This window comes from Vigna umbellata, chromosome 2, assembly GCF_029865625.1.
Source record: "Vigna umbellata cultivar VRB3 chromosome 2, Vumbellata_1.0, whole genome shotgun sequence".
Taxonomy (NCBI): Eukaryota; Viridiplantae; Streptophyta; class Magnoliopsida; order Fabales; family Fabaceae; genus Vigna; species Vigna umbellata.
Window position 1 is genome coordinate 36,680,315 of NC_142166.1, and position 21,354 is coordinate 36,701,668.

At 32.5% G+C, this 21,354-nt stretch overlaps 1 protein-coding gene across 2 annotated transcripts; it reads left to right on the forward strand.

Moving 5' to 3' along the window:
• Nucleotides 1-17,449: 17,449 nt before the first annotated feature.
• Nucleotides 17,450-20,407, forward strand: LOC124821126 (uncharacterized). 2 transcript variants are annotated; one of them, XM_047292961.2, is made up of 4 exons: nt 17,450-17,611; nt 18,204-18,280; nt 19,425-19,506; nt 19,576-20,402. In XM_047292961.2, the coding sequence occupies exons 1-4, from the start codon at nt 17,549-17,551 to the stop codon at nt 19,987-19,989; spliced, it is 636 nt and encodes a 211-aa protein (XP_047148917.1). In that variant the 5' UTR covers nt 17,450-17,548; the 3' UTR covers nt 19,990-20,402. The 2 variants fall into 2 exon arrangements, with proteins under 2 accessions (XP_047148917.1, XP_087964084.1); XM_088107958.1 differs by having other exon boundaries at nt 19,425-20,407.
• The last annotated feature ends 947 nt before the right edge of the window (nt 20,408-21,354 follow it).

Sequence of the window (21,354 nt, forward strand, 5' to 3'; positions counted from 1 at the left end):
ACACACTAATCTCATCAGCTATCACCTGCCCAATATTAACATTCAAGTTTCTGATAGCACAGTAGATGAAGAGTGCCCTGCTGAGAGTAATATCTGACACATGTGAACATGGCTGAATGTTGGCATGAGAAAATGCCATCCAATACTTTGCAAGAGGAGTCAAATCTGTCCTCCTAATATTAACCACTGAGCCAGATCTATTCCTTTGGAAGTGTCCTCCAGGTATGCACAATACTCTCTCAACATCCTCAAAGTCAGCACCTTCCTCCATGCTAAGAGCAAACTGGCATTGCTCACCAGCCCACACAGTATCCAGAAAGTTATTGATGGAGTCAGGATCATACCTGATAGCATGGCCTCTAACATAGCCCAAATAATTCTCAGCTGGATAATCACCAATCTTCTTTGCATTGGTGTAGAATTCCTTCACCACAGCTATGTTGGCAGGTGCTGGATAAGTGGCTAGCTTTCCCCAATCATTCCCTAACACTTGCTCTCCAAATTGAGGAGCAAAGTTAGGTATCATTCCAACCTTTCTCTCCATTAGAAGTCTCCTGTCCTGAACCACCCTAAAGTGCTTCTCATGTTTCCTAGAGAGGAACCTGCCATTATGGGGCTGCTCTGGTTCCTTTTTCTTTCTCTTGGTTGCCATGGTTTTCAATCTCTTTCCTGAAGAGGATGCCATTCCTGCATTCAAACATAAATCCAAAACCACAGAACACGATGTTAATCATTAGTAAACACAAAACAAAACTCCTTTTGAAGCTAAACCACCGCTGAGGGCCAGAATTTCCCCTCAGCGCCACCAGTGCCACATTCAAACACGCAACAAACCAGAAAAAGCAAATCTGGCAGAGTGCCGCTCAGCGGTAAATGCCGCTCAGCGGTGATCTGCAGATTTTTGCAAATCTCGTTTTTAAACTGTCCTAACTCCACCCAAATGCAATTTTCAGTTTTCCAGTTCATAATCAAGCAGTTTAATCGGTTCAAACATCAAATATATCATCAAATCATGCATAGAAACTAAAACCCCTAAATATTCATGCTTTGACAATCACATTCAAATTCAAGAACCCTAGAATGAACAAAATGCATTTTACTTACTTGGGTGGAGATGCTAAATGATATGAGAATGCTTCCAAACTAGAATACTCTCTTCCAACCCCAAACTTTGATGGCACACTAGTGAAAAAGTGAGTGAAAGAGAGATTTTCTAAAGAGGGAAGAGTGAAAAGATGTAGAAAACTAAAGAGAAGAGTATGTGGGAGTGTTTGTGCAGAGAAGGACTTGAAAGAATGTAAAAACGCGCAGCTTAGGGTTTAAAAACACCCCAATGGGCTCGGGTTCCGCTAAGGGGAACTTAAGCCCATCTGCGATAGTACCGCTCAGCGGTAATTGCCGCTCAGCGGCACTTTCGTGATGTGCCCTTCTCCTTCTTTTCTTGACCTACGTGCCTTCCTAGCATACCCCTCATAGGTTCCCTGCAATTCAATGTTAAAAATGCTTATGCAAACCCTAACTAAAATAAACAAACAGAAACAATCAATCAACTGGGTTGCCTCCCAGGTAGCGCTTGTTTAACGTCACGAGCCTGACCCATATTCCACCAGCACCCATCAGTAGATGCAAAATTTTCTTACCAACACCCATCAGCAGGTGTTACAAACCTAGCATCCTTCAGTAGATGCTTAACCACCTAGCATCCTTCAGTAGATGCTGGATCCAACAAAAAATAATTACAGAATAATATCCACAATTTAAAAGTTACAAAACCAAATCAAAAGTTTTTAAATCCACTGGGTTGCCTCCCAGCAAGCGCTCTTTTAACGTCATTAGCTTGACCCAGTAAAGTTCAAGTTCCATCTTCTGTATAGTTAATGATGTCTTTCCACCAACTTCTCAACTGCTTCCTTTGGACTGTTTTGGTTCTTCTAGAATAAGGAGACTCTATCTCTATCATCTCCTTCTCTTTAAAGCCCTTCACAACCCACAACTTGTTCTTTAGTCTCACATGTGTGCCAAGTTGGGGTCCTCTTTTCTTCCAGTCTCTAGGACTTGCTTCTCCTCTTCCAATATCTTCTTCCTTGGGTACCTGAAACAACAAACAATGGTTACCTGAAACCTCAAGATTTTCTTCTTTACGGCTAGTCATGGGTGCATCTCGAAATGCAGCTTTATAACTAGCTTCTTCCTCCTTTGCTTGCGTCTCATCTTTGAAGACATCTACCACCACTCTCTCCTCTCTGTCCTGGAGCACCACTATACCTTCATTTACATCTATAATAGCCCTGGCCGTTTTCATAAACGGTCTTCCAAGTATGATAGGTATCTTCTCGGTCTCCATCTTCATCACCACAAAGTCTGCCAAGAACTGAAGTTTGCCAACACAAACTATAATGTCCTCTACAATTCCACTTGACTCCTTTGAAGATCCATCGGCCATTACTATTCTAACCTTTGCAGGTTTCATTTTAACCTTGCCAATTTGCTCCAGTAAAGAATAAGGCATCAAGTTAACACTTGAACCTAAATCAAGGAGAGCTTTCTTTACCTTTTTCTTCCCTATAGTACAAGGGATAGAAAAGCTGCCTGGATCAGATGCTTTAGGAGGGAATGGCTCTTTTTTAACAGCTATACACTTCTTTGCTTCCCCATCTCTACGTCTTTTCTTTGTAGAGATGTTCTCATCAGATTTTGTGTAAACTGTGATTTTCTGTAGAATCTGCTCCCAAGGTGCTTCATTATCCAACATATTAAATAATTCTGTGAAATCCATTTGTTTCTCTTGATTTATTGGAAAAGGAAAATTATTTTCACTCTCTATTTCTCTTCTTTCTTTTGTTTCTTCTTCTTCCAACTCAATGATCTCTTCATTTACACTCTTGACCACTTTGCACTCTTCTCTGGGGTTAACCTTAGTATTAGCCCCAAAGTTTCTGTTGGGTCTTTCTTCCAATTGCTTGGTGATCTGACCCATCTGAATCTCCAAATTCTTTATAGCAGCTTCAGTGCTCTTTTGAGAAGATTCAGTTTTCTGGATGAATTGCTGAAGAGTTTCTTCCAACCTTGTTGATCTGTCATTAAGCATAGATAATTGTTGCCACAAGGTTGGTTGCTGCTGCTGCTTATTATACTGATTAGCCTGCCCAGTTTGTCCTTGGCCAATGCTTGGATGTGGTTTCCAACCCTGATTATAATTCCCTTGACGGTATGGAAACTGATTAGCCATGAAGTTAACATCCTCTACGGCCTCCACTGGAAAAGCACACTGGCCATTTATGTGATCACCTCCACATAGTTCGCACAACTGGTTTGTATCTGGGCAGCAGACTTCAACTCTTTAGGTAATTGAGCCAAAGTTTTTGTCAGAGTCTCTAGCTGTTGAGTTAGAATTTTATTCTGTGCTAGCAGAGCATCATGCGTTTGTAATTGTAGAACCCCTTTCTGTGGCATAGGAGCTCCTCTTTCATTGTGCAGCTCATTATCACTTGTAGCCATATTTTCAATGATTTCAGTTGCTTCCTCTGGAGTCTTCCATTTGATATTGCCTCCAGCTGAGGCATCTAGCATCATCTTGGTTTGTGAACCAAGCCCTCCAAGGAAAGTTAGGACTACTTCTTGATCTTCAAAGCCATGCGTGGGAGTTTTACGTAACAAGCTTTTATACCTATCCCATGCATGTCCAAGTGATTCTTCCATGCCCTGCTTGAATGAAGATATCTCTTGCTTTCCCTTAGTCACTTTAGATTGTGGGAAGTATTTATTCAAAAACTTTGCAACCACTGCGTCCCACTCCGTGAAACTTTCTTCTGGAAAAGAGTTCAACCAAAGCTTAGCATTGTCTCCCAATGAGAAAGGAAACAAGCTAAGTTTGATAGCTTCGTCTGGCACCCCATTAATCTTGACCGTGTTACAGATCTCATTAAATGTTGTAAGGTGCTCATATGGGCTTTCATGTGATAACCCATTAAATTGATTACTCTTTACCAGTTGAATTAATGCTGGTTTGACCTCCATGTTGGCTGCATTGACTCTAGGTCGAGCTATGCTATTGAAGTGCTGAGGTCCAGCAAGATTAGTGTAATCTGCAAGAGTTCTTCTAGCATTATTATTGTTCTCCATACTCCCTGTGCTATGAACAGAACCTTGTGATGATGATTGTAGGAGAGTTTCAGGAGAAGGGAAAAATTCTCTGGACGTTCTGATTCTTCTCCTCCTTCTACTCTCGTCTAGCCCTTCAAGTAGTGGTTCTGTTGTTTTCTTACTTCTAGTTCGAATTGCCTCCTGCATGCACAAAAAAACAAAACCCTAGAAAAGATTTGTTAGCACAAAAAGATATAGAAGAAAATAAAGATTGAAAAGATATAAGAAGATAAAAGATTTAGAAGATAGAATCAAATAAAATAGAATAAAACCTAATCTAAAAAATAAAATCTAATCTAAAAGATAAAATAAAATAAAATCTAACCTAACCTAAAAGATAGAATAAGAATAAAATAAAATCTAACCTAAAAAAAATAAAATCTAATAAAATAAAAACCGAAAAATAAAAAAAACAGAAAATAAAAATAGAAAACAGAAAAACAGAAAACAGAAAAATAAAATACAAACTGAAAAATATAAACAAAAAAATAAAATAAAATAAAAATTCGAAATTAAAATAAAATCTAATCTAAAAAGATAAAAATAAAATCTAACCTAAAGGATAAAAATAAAATCTAAAAAGATAAAATAATAAAAACAGAAAAAATAAAAACAGAAATTCAAAATTAAAGTCAAAGATAATCAATAATCACACAAATTAACCAGTTAAACCACGAGTCCCCGGCAACGGCGCCAAAAACTTGATGGACAAATTTGTAAGCACCAAAATATGATGTCACAAACTTGTTTCACAATCGGCAAGTATGACCGAATCGTTTCAAGTAATAAACTTGGTAAGACCAAGTATCGTTCTCCCAAAGGACTCACGGCCTAGTTTAGTTATGTGATTTGTTGATTAGCTAAGACTTAAGAACACAATAATTGAAGTTTAATATGCAAAGACGAAAATTAAATATGTATGCATGAATTGATCAATGACAAAGACAAAAGATAAACACTTTCAAGGAAATATATGAATGAATATGTTGTTGGGGGTCAATTTCATCTCATCCACTCTCATATATTTTAGGAATTCAACATTCAAATCATCATTGTTAATGCCACTCTCTAATGTACCATTCTAGATGGCTTCTCCCTAATCAAATAGTTCATACAATTCCTAGCATTCCTAATGATTAGTTCATGAGTGCAGGAGCTTAAAGGCAACCAATATAATATTGTCAGTATAATATTGGGAGAAATTCCCCGGATCTAGATTTCCCCGTACGTGTCCGTATCAACAAAACCAATAATCATGCATTAGAATGAGTTAAACAATGCAAGCATTGAGCAAAGAGGAAAAACCCTAACTAATGATGAAAGAAAGCATATGTCTTAATTCAAAGATGTACTCAACAAATCCATATATGAGAGCTTCAAGAGATTACTTTGACTCCCCAACAAACATACAAGGTTTAGTTCACCATATTCATGGTGAACCTAGATGAATTACAATGAAAGTATGAAAGAATAAACCCAATAAAGGTGAAGAGGTAGCCTGAGCATCCAAGATCCTCCTTCAAAGGGGTGAAAGAGAGAGTGTTTGCCTCGTTTCTGCCAAAGATGCCTAACTATAGGACGTGCAAGCCCTTATATACTAATCTAGAGTTACAAAAGATTACAAAAGTCCAAGCCCAAAAAGTGCCGCTGAGCGGTATTTACCGCTCAGCGGTGATTGCGCGTCTTCTTTCTTCCCCTCAGCGGCCATTTTGCCCCTCAGCGGTTCCAACGTCACCTCTTGAGTGCCGCTCAGCGGTAGTTTGCCGCTGAGCGGTGCCTTCGACTTCTCCTTTTTGCACTCTTTCTTGTCTTTTCTAATGTCCTCTCTCTTATTCTTCACTTCTTTCACCAAATTCACCTCAAAACCTGCACAAGAACACTTAAATCAAGCATAAACCTGTCCAGCTCTCTTATTTCTGAAAATATAAACAAAAGGCATGATTTCAAGCTAGTTTCTAAGTCTAAAGGTTGCTTTTAGTATCAACTTTAAGCATGAAAATAACAGTTTTTCAACTGTTATCAGTGAGTCATGTCAATTAGGAAAACATGTTAGATCTTCCTTTCCTAAAAGGTCTCAATCAATATGTAATTCTAGTTTTTCCATCATCCATTCTGATATATGGGGACCTAGTCGTATCTCCTCCTTTGGTTTTAGATATTTTGTTACCTTTATTGATGAATATTCAAGATGTACTTGGGTTTATCTTATGAAAAATCGTTCTGAATTGTTAGTTATCTTTACATCCTTTTTGAATGAAATCAAGAATCAATTTGGTCAAGTAATCAAAATATTAAGAACTGATAATGCAAAAGAGTATTTCTCATCCTCCTTTTCTGCCATCTTGAGTTCCCATGGTATCTTACATCAGTCTACTTGTCCTCATACACCACAACAAAATGGTATAGCAGAACGAAAAAATAGACACTTGGTTGAAACTGCTCGTACCCTTTTGCTTGGTGCCCATATTCCTGTCCATCACTAGGGGATGCCATCTTAACTTCATGTTATCTTAATAATAAGATGCCCTCCTCCTCTCTTGATAATAAAGTCCCTTTCTCCATTTTGTTTCCTAATGATCCTCTCTTTCATACATCTCCCCGAGTGTTTGGCTGTGTATGTTTTGTTCATGACATGTCTCCAGGTCTAGACAAACTCTCCGCTCGCGCTCTCAAATGTGTCTTCTTAGGCTATTCTCGACTTCAAAAAGGATATCGGTGTTACTCTCCTGAAACTAAGAAGTATTACATGTCTGCCAATGTCACATTCTTTGAACAGACTCCTTACTTCTCTCCATCTGTTCAGGATGTTTTTATCCTCCAGCAAGTCCTTCCTATTCCAATGGCTGAGTCAAATAGCTCCACTGTCTCTGTCATTCCAAGTCTTGATCACAATCCTTCTACACCTGTTTCTCCACATACTGAGATCATCCCACACAGGGCCTCAATGGATAGTCCACCTCCCCAAGACAATGGTGAATCTCCTACTTCAGATTCTTCTCCCTCGTCACCTCCTCTCACGCCTCCTGGTGCAAATGATTCAGCATGGCCTATTGCCCTCAGAAAAGGTACTCGTTCCACTCGGAACCCTCATCCCATTTATAATTTTCTAAGCTATCATCGATTGTCGCCCTCCTATTTTTCTCTTTTATCCTCAGTGTCCTCTGTTGTTATACCCAAGAATGTGAAAGAAGCACTTGATCATCCTGGATGGCGACAAGCTATGATTGCAGAAATGCAGGCTCTTGACCACAGTAATACTTGGGAGCTGGTGCCCCTTCCCCCAGGAAAAAAGGCGGTTGATTGTCGATGGGTGTATGCAGTTAAAGTTGGCCCTGATGGTGAAATTGATCGGCTCAAAGCTCGGCTTGTTGCCAAAGGTTACACTCAGGTTTATGGTCTTGATTATTGTGACACTTTCTCTCCTGTAGCCAAGATGACTACTATTCGTCTCTTCTTTGCCATGGCAGCCATTCGTCACTGGCCACTTCATCAATTGGATATCAAGAATGCCTTCCTACATGGTGATCTTGAGGAAGAAGTTTATATGGAGCAACCTCCTGGGTTTGTTGCTCAGGGGGAGTCTGGTATGGTATGCAAATTGCATCGATCTCTATATGGCCTTAAGCAATCCCCACGTGCTTGGTTTGGAAAGTTTAGCTCCATTGTTCAAAAATTTGGGCTAAAACGCAGTGAAGCAGACCATTCAGTTTTTTATTGTCATTCTTCTCTCGGGAAATGTGTTTACTTAATAGTATATGTTGATGATATTGTCATTATAGGAAATGATGCTGTTGGAATATCTCAACTAAAAGAGTACTTGTGTAGACATTTTCAAACCAAGGATCTTGGAAGTCTCAAATACTTTTTAGGCATTGAAGTAGCGCAATCAAAAGATGGAGTTGTAATCTCCCAAAGGAAGTATGCTCTTGATATATTACAAGAAACAGGCATGATTGATTGTAGACCGGTAGACAGTCCCATGGACCCAAACTAGAAATTAAGGACAGAAGAAGGTGAATTATTCTCCGATCCAGAGAGGTATAGGAGGTTGGTTGGCAAACTGATTTATCTCACTATTACAAGGCCAGATCTATCCTTTGCAGTTGGAGTGGTTAGTCAGTTCATGCAGGCTCCATGTGTTGACCATTGGAATGCTCTCATTCGCATTCTAAGGTATGTAAAGAAGGCTCCCGGGCAAGGATTGTTATATGAAGATAAAGGAAGCATTCATGTCTCTGGGTATTGTGATGCAGATTGGGCAGGTTCACCTATTGATAGACGGTCTACAACAGGATATTGTGTTTTTCTGGGAGGAAACATTATTTCATGGAAAAGTAAGAAACAGAATGTAGTAGCTCGATCAACCGCGGAAGCCGAGTATAGGGCAATGACATCATTAACATGTGAACTTATATGGGTGAAACAATTCCTTCAAGAGCTTAAATTTTGTGACATCCATACTATGAAGATGTATTGCGACAATCAAGCTGCTCTCCACATTGCATCAAATCCAGTGTTTCACGAGAGGACTAAACATATAGAAATTGATTGTCATTTTGTTCGTGAAAAGTTGTTGACCAAAGAAATATGTACTGAGTTTATTGGGTCAAACGATCAACTCGCAGATGTATTGACTAAGTCATTAAGGGGTCCTCGGATTGAGTTTATTTGTTCCAAGCTTGGTACATACAATTTGTATGCTCCAGCTTGAGGGGGAGTGTTAGGATATTTATCCTATTTTATCATCATTATAGTGTGTCAAGGGTTACCCTATTTATCATGATTATATTGTGTCTAGGATTACCCTATTTATCATGTATTTGTGTATCAATTTATTCTTATAAATAGAAGATTGTGAGAGGGATCAATTAAGCCCTCAAGAATTATTTGTTTTAACAGATTATTACTCGTGCATAATCGATTAGTGAGCATTTTAGCCTATAATTGCCTATTTTAACTAACCTAACAAATTAGGTTACTTGTATAATGAATTAGACCTTATGTTGTATTTTAATTGATTATCCAACTTACATAACCGATTATATTGACACTTAGGCTCATTAGTCATCCATTTACATTCTTTAACAGATTATGGTACTTATATAACAGATTAAGCCTCGCTTTCTATTTTAATCGATTATACAACTTATATAATCAATTATAACATAATGCATTGCCCCTGTTATACAATCTAAGTGTTATGGTTTGATCTAATGGATTATACCACTTACATAACCAATTAATACTACCATAAACTAGATTTCTAATCTATTTTAAGCTTGTTTCATTATCTATGAATGAATTAAACGTCAAGCATAAACATGATAAAGATATAAATATTAGTTATGTCATTTTGTTGTGTAATAATGATTAAAATCATTCTTAATCAATTAATCATATTCGTCATCAAAAGCCAAAGTGCATAGGGACTAACTCCCCTATCAACGATTTTTAATACCAATAAAAATTAACAGACATTGATAATACTTTAATAAATGTTATTATCAAACATAAAGTTATAATTAATTTAGTAGAGATATATTAATATTAAAAATTTAGGTTTTTTAAACATAATTTTATAAATAATTAAGTAGAGGTATATTAGTACTAAAAGAAATATATTTTGAGGCTTTTTTTAAACATAATTTTATATTAATCGAATAGAAGAATATTAGTACAAAAAAAATGTTTTGAGGCCTTCTTTAGGCCTAAAGTGAATGCTTTATATGCTTTACCCTTAAGTCGGTATTGGGCAATGAGAATTTGTGCAACCTGAGTTCAAAGTGCACATAGCATACGCCTGGAAGCTAATGTTAAAGACACACTATAGAGAGATCTTTATGGAGATAGTGATTTACATCCTCTTTTGGTAGTTCATAATCTACTCAATATTAAAAGATTTAAACCATTAGTTACTTTTTCCAGACTCTATCAGAAGAAGGTAAAATTAAGCCAATTAGAGCTCAATAGAAGATAAACTACTATATTTGTTTGGATAAAAGAAAAAATATTTAATCAAGTAAAAACATTGTGAACTTTAAATATCATTCTTGTTAAGATATTAAGATGTTCAATTCTTTGGTGATTCTAATGGGCTTTTCTACCATTTTTATTGTGTTTATTTATTCAATTCAAAATTGTTGACATTAAAAACCAAATTTGTAGTAGTACATGGTGGACTTAAGTAGTCTTAGTTGTTAATACTTAAGTAGTTCAATAATTTATAATTTATCCTTTTGTTTGGTATTGGGTATATTATTGGCTTGTTTTGTCTTGGTGCAGAGAATAAAGATCTTTACGCTGGTTTCATATATTATAGTTAGCAATAGATTCCTCTTAACTTACCGATGGATAATAATTTTGTCAATAAATTCACGTTCATCATAGCTCTACTATCGACGAAAATATCCTTTGGTTATAATTAAAATAATTATAAACGCTTGAACATCCATCAATATACAAACTTAACAACGAAGTATAGGTCGTTGATAATTAGCAAGGGATTTCATAAATCCGTTTGTAAATTTTAGAAACAACCAACTTACAAAAATTTTATGTAACTCCATCAAAAATTGAGTTATTGACAATTTCAATAGTTATCGAGAAATTATGATCTTTAGTAATGTTGGTTTTTTTTAATATAAGTATTATTGTATAGATAAACTTTATGTTTTTTCGAAAAATAAAAGTATAATTAAATAATTATAATGTTAAGTTTTTTTAAAAAATAAATTTTACTAATTTTTTTATGTTAAATTTATTGTTTGATGTAGATATGTTTCTCTTTTGAAAAATTAATTTATTTAAACTATTTAATGTAATGAATATAAAATAAACGCTATAACAAATATTAAAAATAATGTAATAGTTAAAATAATTATTCAGTCAACACAATATATATTAAAGATAAAAAAAAAAGTGTATTAAAATAAAAGGGACAGTGATGAAAAATAAATAAGTTATAAATGAGCCAAAGTAATTTATATTTAACGTAGAAATTCCTAAAACAAACACTTTGTTGTACTTTATCAAACAAACACTTTTTTTTTATCAATAAAACTAGCATGTTAAATAAGTTGTTAGTTGGTTTAAGAGTTTTTATCAAATACGAATTTAGTTTTCAAGGTAAAAAAGCTAAATGGATGGATCAAAGTCAAATATTACTAAACAAATTGACTAATGGGATGGGAATAACAAGTTTGCTTCATCAACATGAAGTAAAGAGACTAAACAAAATAGGGGAAGGGAAATAATACATAGTTAAAACTTATCTTATGATTAAACACCAAGTCTTGTCATTAGTCAACCCATGATTTTTATATAAGTAATATGGTTGTATAAATGAATAGATTGAATAACATAGAAATGAAAAAGATAGTCTTAATAAGATTTTTTGTTATGTTGAAGGTAGTGTTAGATTTTCTTATGTTATTTTTCTTACAACATGAGAAATGTGTTGATTGATTTGTAACCTTTTTTACATTCGTATTTTATGTATTTAAAAGGATATATGTCTTGCTAGTGATTAGAATTTACACAATAGTAGTTAGTTAAAGATAAGAGTCTCTTATTTCTTAGCTTATAGTTTATTTTGATGCATTTTTTCTCTCATGAGACTTCTTTTTATTATGATACTTTTTTTTACATTTATATCTTTTTCTCAATTTATTAACAACATAAATATATCCATCAACAATAAAATTTGCTTTTAGAGATAATCTTATCGTAAAGTCTCTAGTGTTTCATATACATATTATTGATCAAAACTTTTTTAATGGTGTATTTATGTTTCATCGCTTCAATCCACAGCTTAATTATTTTATATTGTAAAGTTTATGTGGATGTATAACATAATAATGTGTATATCCCTAACTATTTGCAAATTGGTACCATCATATCTTTTGGGTAACATCATCTATGGTCAAACCAACAAAATGAATATCGTTTTGAGAGTGATATTTTCATATAGGAAAATGATACTTGAACAACCATTTTTGACAACATTTAGACACGCGCACACGTGTCAAAATCTGAGTGGTCCATTTTCATTTAATTTTTCCAACTGGACCACTCAGATTTTGACACGTGTGCGCGTGTCTAAATGTTGTCAAAAATGGTTGTTCAAGTGTCATTTTCCTTTCATATAAGTTTTCATTGTCATTTGATCAATTAAGGAAATACTCTCAAAAAGTCAAATGTGCATAAAATATGCACCAAGTATAAACAAGTTTATCCCTTGTTTAAAAATCAATTTAGCTAAATAACTAGTTTTATTTGCATATTATTAACAATAAGATCAAAATCAAATAAGAAATTAGAGTACCTTAAATAATATTTTTTTATAAGAGATACAAAGGAAGAGTTAGATAATATAATTTTAAGGACACTAGCTATAAGTAAAAAGTTTTTTTTTTTTACTTATTGAGACTTACCCTAACACTATAAATAATTCTTTGTCAAAATTTCCAAATAATTTATTACAAAAAAAAAATTGTTAAGGCCTAAATATTAATACATCTACATGTTATTACCACCTTCTAGCCAAAACTACATTTCTATTTACAGGAGAGATTTTTTCATGCACAAAAATAAAGATAAGGAGAAACAAGGTCTCTTTGACTTAACTTTTGATGGGATGAAAAATGGAAAATAAGTTCACCTTTACATAAATAATAAAGAAAAATTATTGGATCAATTCAAATATATTTGATTTTTTTTTAATTTTAACTTTTATACTTAATGTAGGATAAGATATTTCAAATTATGTTTAAAAAAAGTAACCTGTTGAACATGTTTCTATTATTTTCTCCCTTGCTCATTGGTTGAATTGTTTGGATAGTGAATCACCTTTATATATATGATCTTTTATTAATTATGTTGAAGTTATTTTAAGAAAGTTTGAATGTCATAAAAAAATGTTAATAAAGGTCTTATTGTAATTATTCATAACAAACAATCTGGTTATACGTTGTATAAGTTTGATATAACATCAACAGACTTGGCTGAGATAATACATATAAAAATTAAACAATTTAAAATAAATCAAAAAAATCCAATTTAATATATATAATTTTTTTAAAATTATAAAAGTTTGTATCTAAGTACAAAATAAGAGAACCATTACTTTCTTTTCCCAAACTTATTGATCAATCTTATAAACCGGGTCATATTTATCCTTCTTACTTACATGCTCAATGGATAATTTCCTAAAATGATTATCGTATTAGCATAGTTTGAAAGAAACAAATGTTCCAAAAAAATTATCGTTGAGTTAAAATGATAGTTGCATAAATACTTGTAAGAAGCCAAATACTATGTCCACATAAAATACATATGGCTGTTGAACAGTGGGTAGAACTGTCAAAACGTGCCACTCGATCCGACCCGACTCGGTCCATCATGGGTTGGTCACTTAGTGAACCAACCCAACCCGACTCATTTATTAGCGAGCCAGAAAAATTCGACTCGACCTATCACGAGTTGGTGGGTAAAAACAGGTTGGTTCACTAGCTCACTTAATTACAATTTTTTTAAAATAAAAAAATTACAAACTTTTTATAATACAAATCTAAACAAATTTCACTCCCAAATTTCACTCCAACAAAATAATAAATATTTTTTATAAAATTAAAATTAAATTTTAATAAAATAAAATTATGTAGGTGGATTGGTGGGCGCCCACCACGGGTTTAACCCGGCCCACCACGGATTCAACCCGCATGAGCCGGGTTTAAACGAGCCGGGTTGAAATCTGATCCACATAAAGTGAGCCAACCCAATTCAAACCCGTAGTGAACGAGGTTCCTGAGTTGTGATCCATTTTGACAGTTATGTGGATATCTAAAAACATTGACTCATAATTCTAATCATGACCTTGGACTTTTGCAAAAGAAATCAAATCATAACCAATGCATTTTTGGAAATTTTGCATAACTTCAAATTTAAGACATGTCTCCTTAATGATGACTAAGGTTGACTTGTTTCTTTAGCAATGTTAATAACTTTCCCTTTTAACCTTCATGTTACGTCTTTCTTCTAATATTCCAAGAGAAAATGGTACTATCCTAAAATTCCTTAATCAGAATAGATAGATTAATTCATCCATCAAAAGAGAAAGAAAAAAAAATCGATAATTCACTTGAGCATTCGAGAGAGGGATTTCAACATTTTTCTATCCATGAGAAATTTAATTAGTTTTCGAAAAATTATGGTCTTATTTGGGGAGCACTTCAATGCTTTGTGGTAAAACACTGAACTCACATTATAAGATACGATACATATTTTAATTTTAATAAATTTTATATTTGTTATTTATACATCACAATAAATGCATATTTATAAACTAATTAAAAAAATAAGTGAAAAACAAATGTATAAATGAAAAAAAAAATATTATTTTGAATTTTAAAAATAAAATGGTAATGATTTTAAAAACATCAGAAAAAGAGATAGAGTAAATGCTTGGTGAGATTGTTTATGTAAATTTTGCTTGTTTCGAGATGAGAGTTATGCCGCTTGACTTGGAATTAAAAGTCTTCCGTACGTATTTCTTGTTGGACTTATCTTATAAATAAATATGACCTTCTTTATTTTCTGAGATACCTTATGTGACTTAGAAATGTGAGCCACTTTACCATTCATAATACAAGTTTTCTTTTATCAGAATAATGAGGAATGGCGTTATATTTATTAAAATTAAAGGCTCCTTCACTTTTTTTTAAGCTTGCATTAAATTAGCTTCATCTTTCAAGCAAATTCCCATATATATAATTGGTGAATATTTCATGCAAACTTATTTTTCAAATTAACAACATAGTGATTTTTCTACTTTTCAATGTTCGTAGGTTCTATTATGAATATTTCTCATCTTTATTTGTTTAGAGTGAATAGGCATATTTTAATTATATTGCAGATAAATAATATGAAAGTAATTGTATTTAATAATATAATCCTTGATAGAACTTTTTTTTTAATTTGACATTATGATAGGACATAATTCTTGATAATATTTATTGATTGTTAAAAATGGAGAGTAAATTAATTTCCAAATATAACAATTAGTATTTTAATTTTTTGTTTTTTTAGTTGGATGATGATTTTAGTTACGAGAGTGGTCACTTTATTTTAAAAATTGTAAATGTTTTGTACTGATTTTTGTTTTTTTTAAGATATTACGTGTTTGGACAATATTCAAAAGAATTGATTATGACATGTTCATATGGTTTTCAAAATTAAATGCTAAAACTCTTGGTCTAAAAAGGTTGTTATATAATAAAAAAAACTTATTTTTATTTTTAATTTTGATTTTGATATATTTTAGTTCTAAAACTTTAAAAATGAATAGATATAATTTTTTTAATTGTTAAATGATGTTTTAGATTAATATTTGAATTAGAAGATATCAAACAAATAGTATAAAGAACTCAAACATTAACTTAAAATATTTATTGATTAAGAAAACAATATTAATTTATTGTTAAAGTTTAAAAACTATCAAGTAGTTCTTAATATCAAGTAGAACATTAACACAAAATATCAAGTAGTTCTTAGTAAAATAAAATAAAAGAATAGTGAAAATCTATCTTACATTTTAAAGTATTTGATTATTTAAATAGATCCCGAAAAGAGCTTGATGCCTAATTTTGGATTGGTTAAAAGCAACATTGATTCAATTAGTAGTTGGTGCTCTAGACACACTATTTGTGGAGGAATTTTTAGAGAGATGTGAGAGAATATATTGAAACTTTCTCCTTTTATTTTGGTATCAATAAATCATGTTATACTGAGCTGCTTGTGACGACTGTTTTGACTGTAGAGATTTCCTTGACTTGTAATTATAGACCTGTGTGGTTAAAACATAAATATATTTTTATTTCTAAAGTATTCTCTTGAGACTCAAGGAAAGATGAGTAAAAACATTAAAAGGTGCAAATATATAGATTTTAAGATTTTTTTATTTACCGTAAAGAAAATTATTGTGTGAATGCTCTTGTTAACTTTGGAATTAATAATACATTCAACTTTGTCTACTTTAATTTACTTTCGGTCCATGTTGGTTTTAAACTCTTTTTGTAATAAATATCAAACCTCAAACTTTCTTTGTGGTAGTGTGATTGTTTATTTGTGAGTATGTATTTGATTTGGTCACTCAAACCTATGATTATTGAATACGAGAGATAAACTTTATTGGAATGTCAAGAGGAATAATGATATCTAACATGTGAATTTATATAAATATATATCCTCATTTAACTAAATTCTTTTAATAAATAGTTTACCCATTATGGTATATATTTTCTAAAGTTATTTATTTATATGAATTTGTACAATGTAGGAGAAAGACTTGAGAAAGAGAACGAAGATGAGAGAAAAGAGAGATCAACAATGGAGAAAGGTGAGGCAATGTAGCTTTGGTGATGAGGAGAGACAGAAGAGAGTAAAGGAAAACAAGAGTCCTATTTTATCTCCTGTCGATGGTAAAATACAAATAAATGTATTATTATAATTCTTTGAACTAAGTCGACATATAGAAAACATTTTTTTTATTTAAGAATAATAGTTAAAAATTAGATCATTAGCAATCGTTTACTTTCAAAGATAATCGTTTTTTAAATGTAAAGTACGATAATCATATGAATTTTATATCTAAAATTAGTTTTAAATGATATAAAATAATCTAGTCTTTTTAAAATTAAGTATATTCCTTATAAAATTAATTTTATTTACCCCTCAACAGGAAGAAAAGAAAAATAGTTTGCATGTCTTTCCCGGAAAACTTAAAGAAGCACTGAATAAATTTGGTTTCCATCATTTTATCTATTTAGCTTAAGGACATACTCAGAAGAAAATAAGCTGTTAAAATATAATATATATATATATATATATATATATATATATATATATATATATGTATATATATTTAAATTAAACAAAAATATAAAGCAGATGAAAAGTATTTTTATTAAGTTATTTTAACATAGAAGACAATGCTTGACATTAGTATTCTTAAATTTTATACTTTAAAATATATGATCCAAAATACATATTTTAACATTTTATGTGATTTGTTTAAAGAATATATATATTATGATTTTGTGTATTGATATTATTTTAAAATTTGAATTTCAAAATAACAAGAAGTGTAAGGATGAAAAAGAAAAGCGTGCAATAAATATGAAGTAAACTGACTCAAAATAATAAATGAGATTTATTATAATTTCTTAAAAAACAAAAAATAAAATGCATGAAAAAATGAACAGTCGCTTCTATTTAAACGGAAAGAAAAGAAAAGCAGGGAAGAGTGGACGTTTGAACTTGGAAGGGTGATTTGTGGAGAAGAGAAAGGGTTAGGGTTTTGTTTTGGATTCTGTTTTTTGGTCACTTACTGTGAAGAAGAAACAAGAAAATGTTCAACGCTGATCCTTCATTGCCTAATGTTTCTACCCTCACCACTGAACAGATTCAAAAGGTGCAAACTTTTTTTTTTCTTTACTCACTTCTCTGTTTCATTACCGTTCTCATATTCCTTTGTTTTAACCGTCTAGATTATCTTTACTCTTATTTTTATGTTGGGGTTTCATAAAAATGTAATCTTTTGATGCTGTGCCTTTTTCCTGTTCAATCCATGCCTACTTATTGACACAAACTGTGTTTGGGGCTCTACTCATTGTTTTTCCTTGTGCCCTAAGTTATTGATCTGGTTTTCAGCTTTTGTTTATTTTTTTGCCATTTTTTGAACCGAATGAACGTCACAGCGTTAATTGTGTATTTCATCAATAGGAAATGGCGTTTCTATGTTATCTTGTTTCATGGAATTCATTCATGTCATGCCATGTATATTCCTCTTTGGTGACGTGGGGAACATGAATTCTTGCAAATAAACATAGGTTGTGTAGAGGTGTATTTGATACAACAATGTATTTTGGTGTGTGAATGTATATTTTGTTCAGATGATAGATGAATGCATGAGTTTGGGTAAAAATGCTCGGCTATTGAAGCCATGATCACTGAAATATTTATGGTAGTTATCTCATATATAGAAATTCTTATGCTTGGTGCAGTACTTGGAGGAGAATAAGGAGCTGATCTTGGCAATATTGGAATATCAAAACCTGGGAAAGTTTGCTGAACTAGCACAGTTAGTAGCCAAAACTATTTAATTTGCCTTTATTTCTTGTTTCTTTATGGTTGCTTCTTGGTAGTACCAAGAGATGTCGGTTGCACTTTTTTTCTTCCTTTATACTTTTTCCTCGTGCAAAAGATTTAGTCCTATATGGCGGTTGCGATGGAAACCTTCTACTTCACATAAACATATAATATTAGCTGTTCTACACCTGAAAGTGTATTTCATTTTCTACGACCACTATTTGCACTTGTAAACATTGTCTCATCTGACAAATTGCATAAGAATAGCATATAGTCTGGTGAAGTGAAACTCGGTCAAGATTTAAAGAGGGATAATGTGGAAAAAAATATGCAAAATATCTATTTTTACATCTGTATTACAGTAATTGTATAAACTGCTATTAAATGACCGCTTTAGCAGCGCTGCAGGGCTACTGAGTTGCAGAATTCCTTGGATCGGTGACTGCTGCTCTGTGCGTAATTATGGCCATTATGTGGTCATGGTTTGAGCGTGGTTTGAGCGAGTCTCCGGTCAATTGAACTGTCAGACTTAATATTATTCTAATTTTCATATATTTTATTTTTTATTTAAATACTAAATTTTCTCCACACATATACTTATATACAATATATTTTTTGTACACATATACTCTTTGCAATTTTCTAGTGACGATATCTGCTTGTGGTAAAGCTGATTATTAGCTTTCCGCCATATTCCATGTCCTGCAATTGATAGTATTCGTATAATAAAAACACATAATAGACTTTGGTTAGAGAATGGTTGATTATAGAATTACATGTTCAATTTCAAAAAGATATCATGCTTTGTTCCTGTTTTAAAGAAGTAACAAAAAAACTAAAGTAGCCCAAACCGTTGTTCATATTGAATTTATGTTAAACTGAGATTATTTGAGTGTATTAGATGGAATTCTTGTATATTGCATAATGGAAGGAATATGAAAAATACAAATCTCTTTAAAGGAATAAGTAAAATACAAATCTCATTATTTCAATTTCAGACCTATTTACCACCACTTTGACTGAGACTTATATAATATCCCAGATTATTCTTTTTACTTAATTGGTGGAATGTTAGGGGTGGTTTAAGATGATATTGTATTTGAATTTGTCTGTCTTACCCGGATATTATGACATAGATGTCAAGCCAAACTTCAGCATAACTTGACTTATCTGGCCAAACTTGCTGATGCTGGTTCTCAATCACCGACTCCATCTCAGGTTGTCACATCATCATATGATCGTAAGCTTCTTTTTTATAATTTTTCCTCACATGTTAAAACTGTGCAGGTCTCATCCCATGCCACTATGCAACAGGGGCAAGGCATGCGCCAACTCCAAGTTGCTATGTCTCAGCCACTACCAGATCACTCTAAGAACTTGCCCTTTGAGATAATGAGTGATCAGCAACAGTTGCAGCACCAGTTGCAGCAACAGTGGCAGCAACAGTGGCAGCAACCGCATGTGACAATGTCTCTACACGAACCAGATATCCTTGCTTCGAAGTTGCCTTTGCAGATGAATGAGCAAAACTATAAGACGCCACATTTCCTCTATCAGCAACAGCCTATCCCTGGAGCAATGGTAAACTTTCCTGGTACTAATAGTGGCATATATCAAGCTTCTCAAATCAGACTTGGTAATCTTCCAGATACTCCATCAAGCAACCAAACTGGCTCAGATTCTGTTCCTGGCTGGTCTTAGAGAAATTACTGTCAGGGAGCACAACGAACGCCAAAAGCATTTGTTGAGTCATACTGTCATCGAACAATTCATATAGAAACGGAAAATGCATCTTATATTTTGACGAGTTAACCGGTTTTTATTCACAATTTTGGCGTTTCTGTTCCCATAAAAAAATATAATATATATCTTTCAACAAATTTTTCGCTAAATTTGCGAAGATCTACATATCCCGACTATTATGCATATATCTACCGTGAAATCACCTCCAATTCATATGGGATTACAATACTCACCTTCGAACAAAAAACTAATAAACATTTGCCTCATTCAAAATGAGACAATAAGAGTTAAGAATTAATAGATAATTCTTTTAAAAAATTAGATGAAAGTACAACTATTTTCTTAAAAATTTGAAGTTTAAGTCTTTAGGAAAACTTGTTTTTAACTCTAAATTAAAAAAAAAATCTCTTCTATATGCTTGAAAAATCAATTATTTTTCATTCGTATTAGAGCGATGACTCGCACGCATATATAATCTTTCAGTTTGTTCTTGCATCCTATAAAATTTCCTTCATGCAAAAAAAATATATTAATGAATAACGGATGCAATGTCTAATAGTGAGTGTGCTTGTTGAATGCAACCAATTTGAAGCAGTTAAATTTTCCATAAAGGACGAAAGCATTACTCTATAGGAGCCAATGCCAAATATTCTCTGAAGTGCCTATGAGATCCTATTAAATTATGTTCTCTCTCCCAATAACATCCACTAATATTTGACATAATTTAACCTCAGGAGTTGATAATAATGATCCAGATAATGATGTGGTTAACATATTTTACAGAACTATCAATTTGTAAGTGTCTTCTTTCTTAATTCAACTTTTTAAAAGTAACATTGACAAAGAATAAGCCATCAAAATTGACTTTTAATTACATTTTCCACAACTTACCAATAAAAATTGTAATTTCTAAAATAAAATAAAATTTATACAACGATAAAATTGTCATTTTACTTTAATAAATTATTTGCCACCTATTGTTATCAAAATAATAAAAAATTTAGTTTCTAACAGAAATATCGCCTTTTGGCTCCTTTTAAATATTTAAATCTAATACAATAAAATTAAAGCCACTATTTTCCCAATATTGATCATACCTGAATATTAACTCTTTACAATCAAACATCAGAATGTTTTCTATTTCAATTTCCAAAAGCTACGCCTATTGTGAAACTAACACTCCATGAAGTTAGTATAAATAGTCTAACTCAACCAGATAAGATTAATCATTCTAATAATTATTTGCGTTCAGAATCATAATTCTGCAAACTAATAATTTTAGAAGACGTAACTGAGTGATTCTCAATAGCCAGTATTTTAACA

Coding starts and splice junctions, on each gene's coding strand:
- LOC124821126 (XM_088107958.1), top strand. CDS start 17,549: ATGTTCAACGCTGATCCTTCATTGCCTAATGTTTCTACCCTCACCACT. Junction 17,612..18,203: donor CCACTGAACAGATTCAAAAG/GTGCAAACTTTT, acceptor TGCTTGGTGCAG/TACTTGGAGGAGAATAAGGA. Junction 18,281..19,424: donor AAGTTTGCTGAACTAGCACA/GTTAGTAGCCAA, acceptor ATTATGACATAG/ATGTCAAGCCAAACTTCAGC.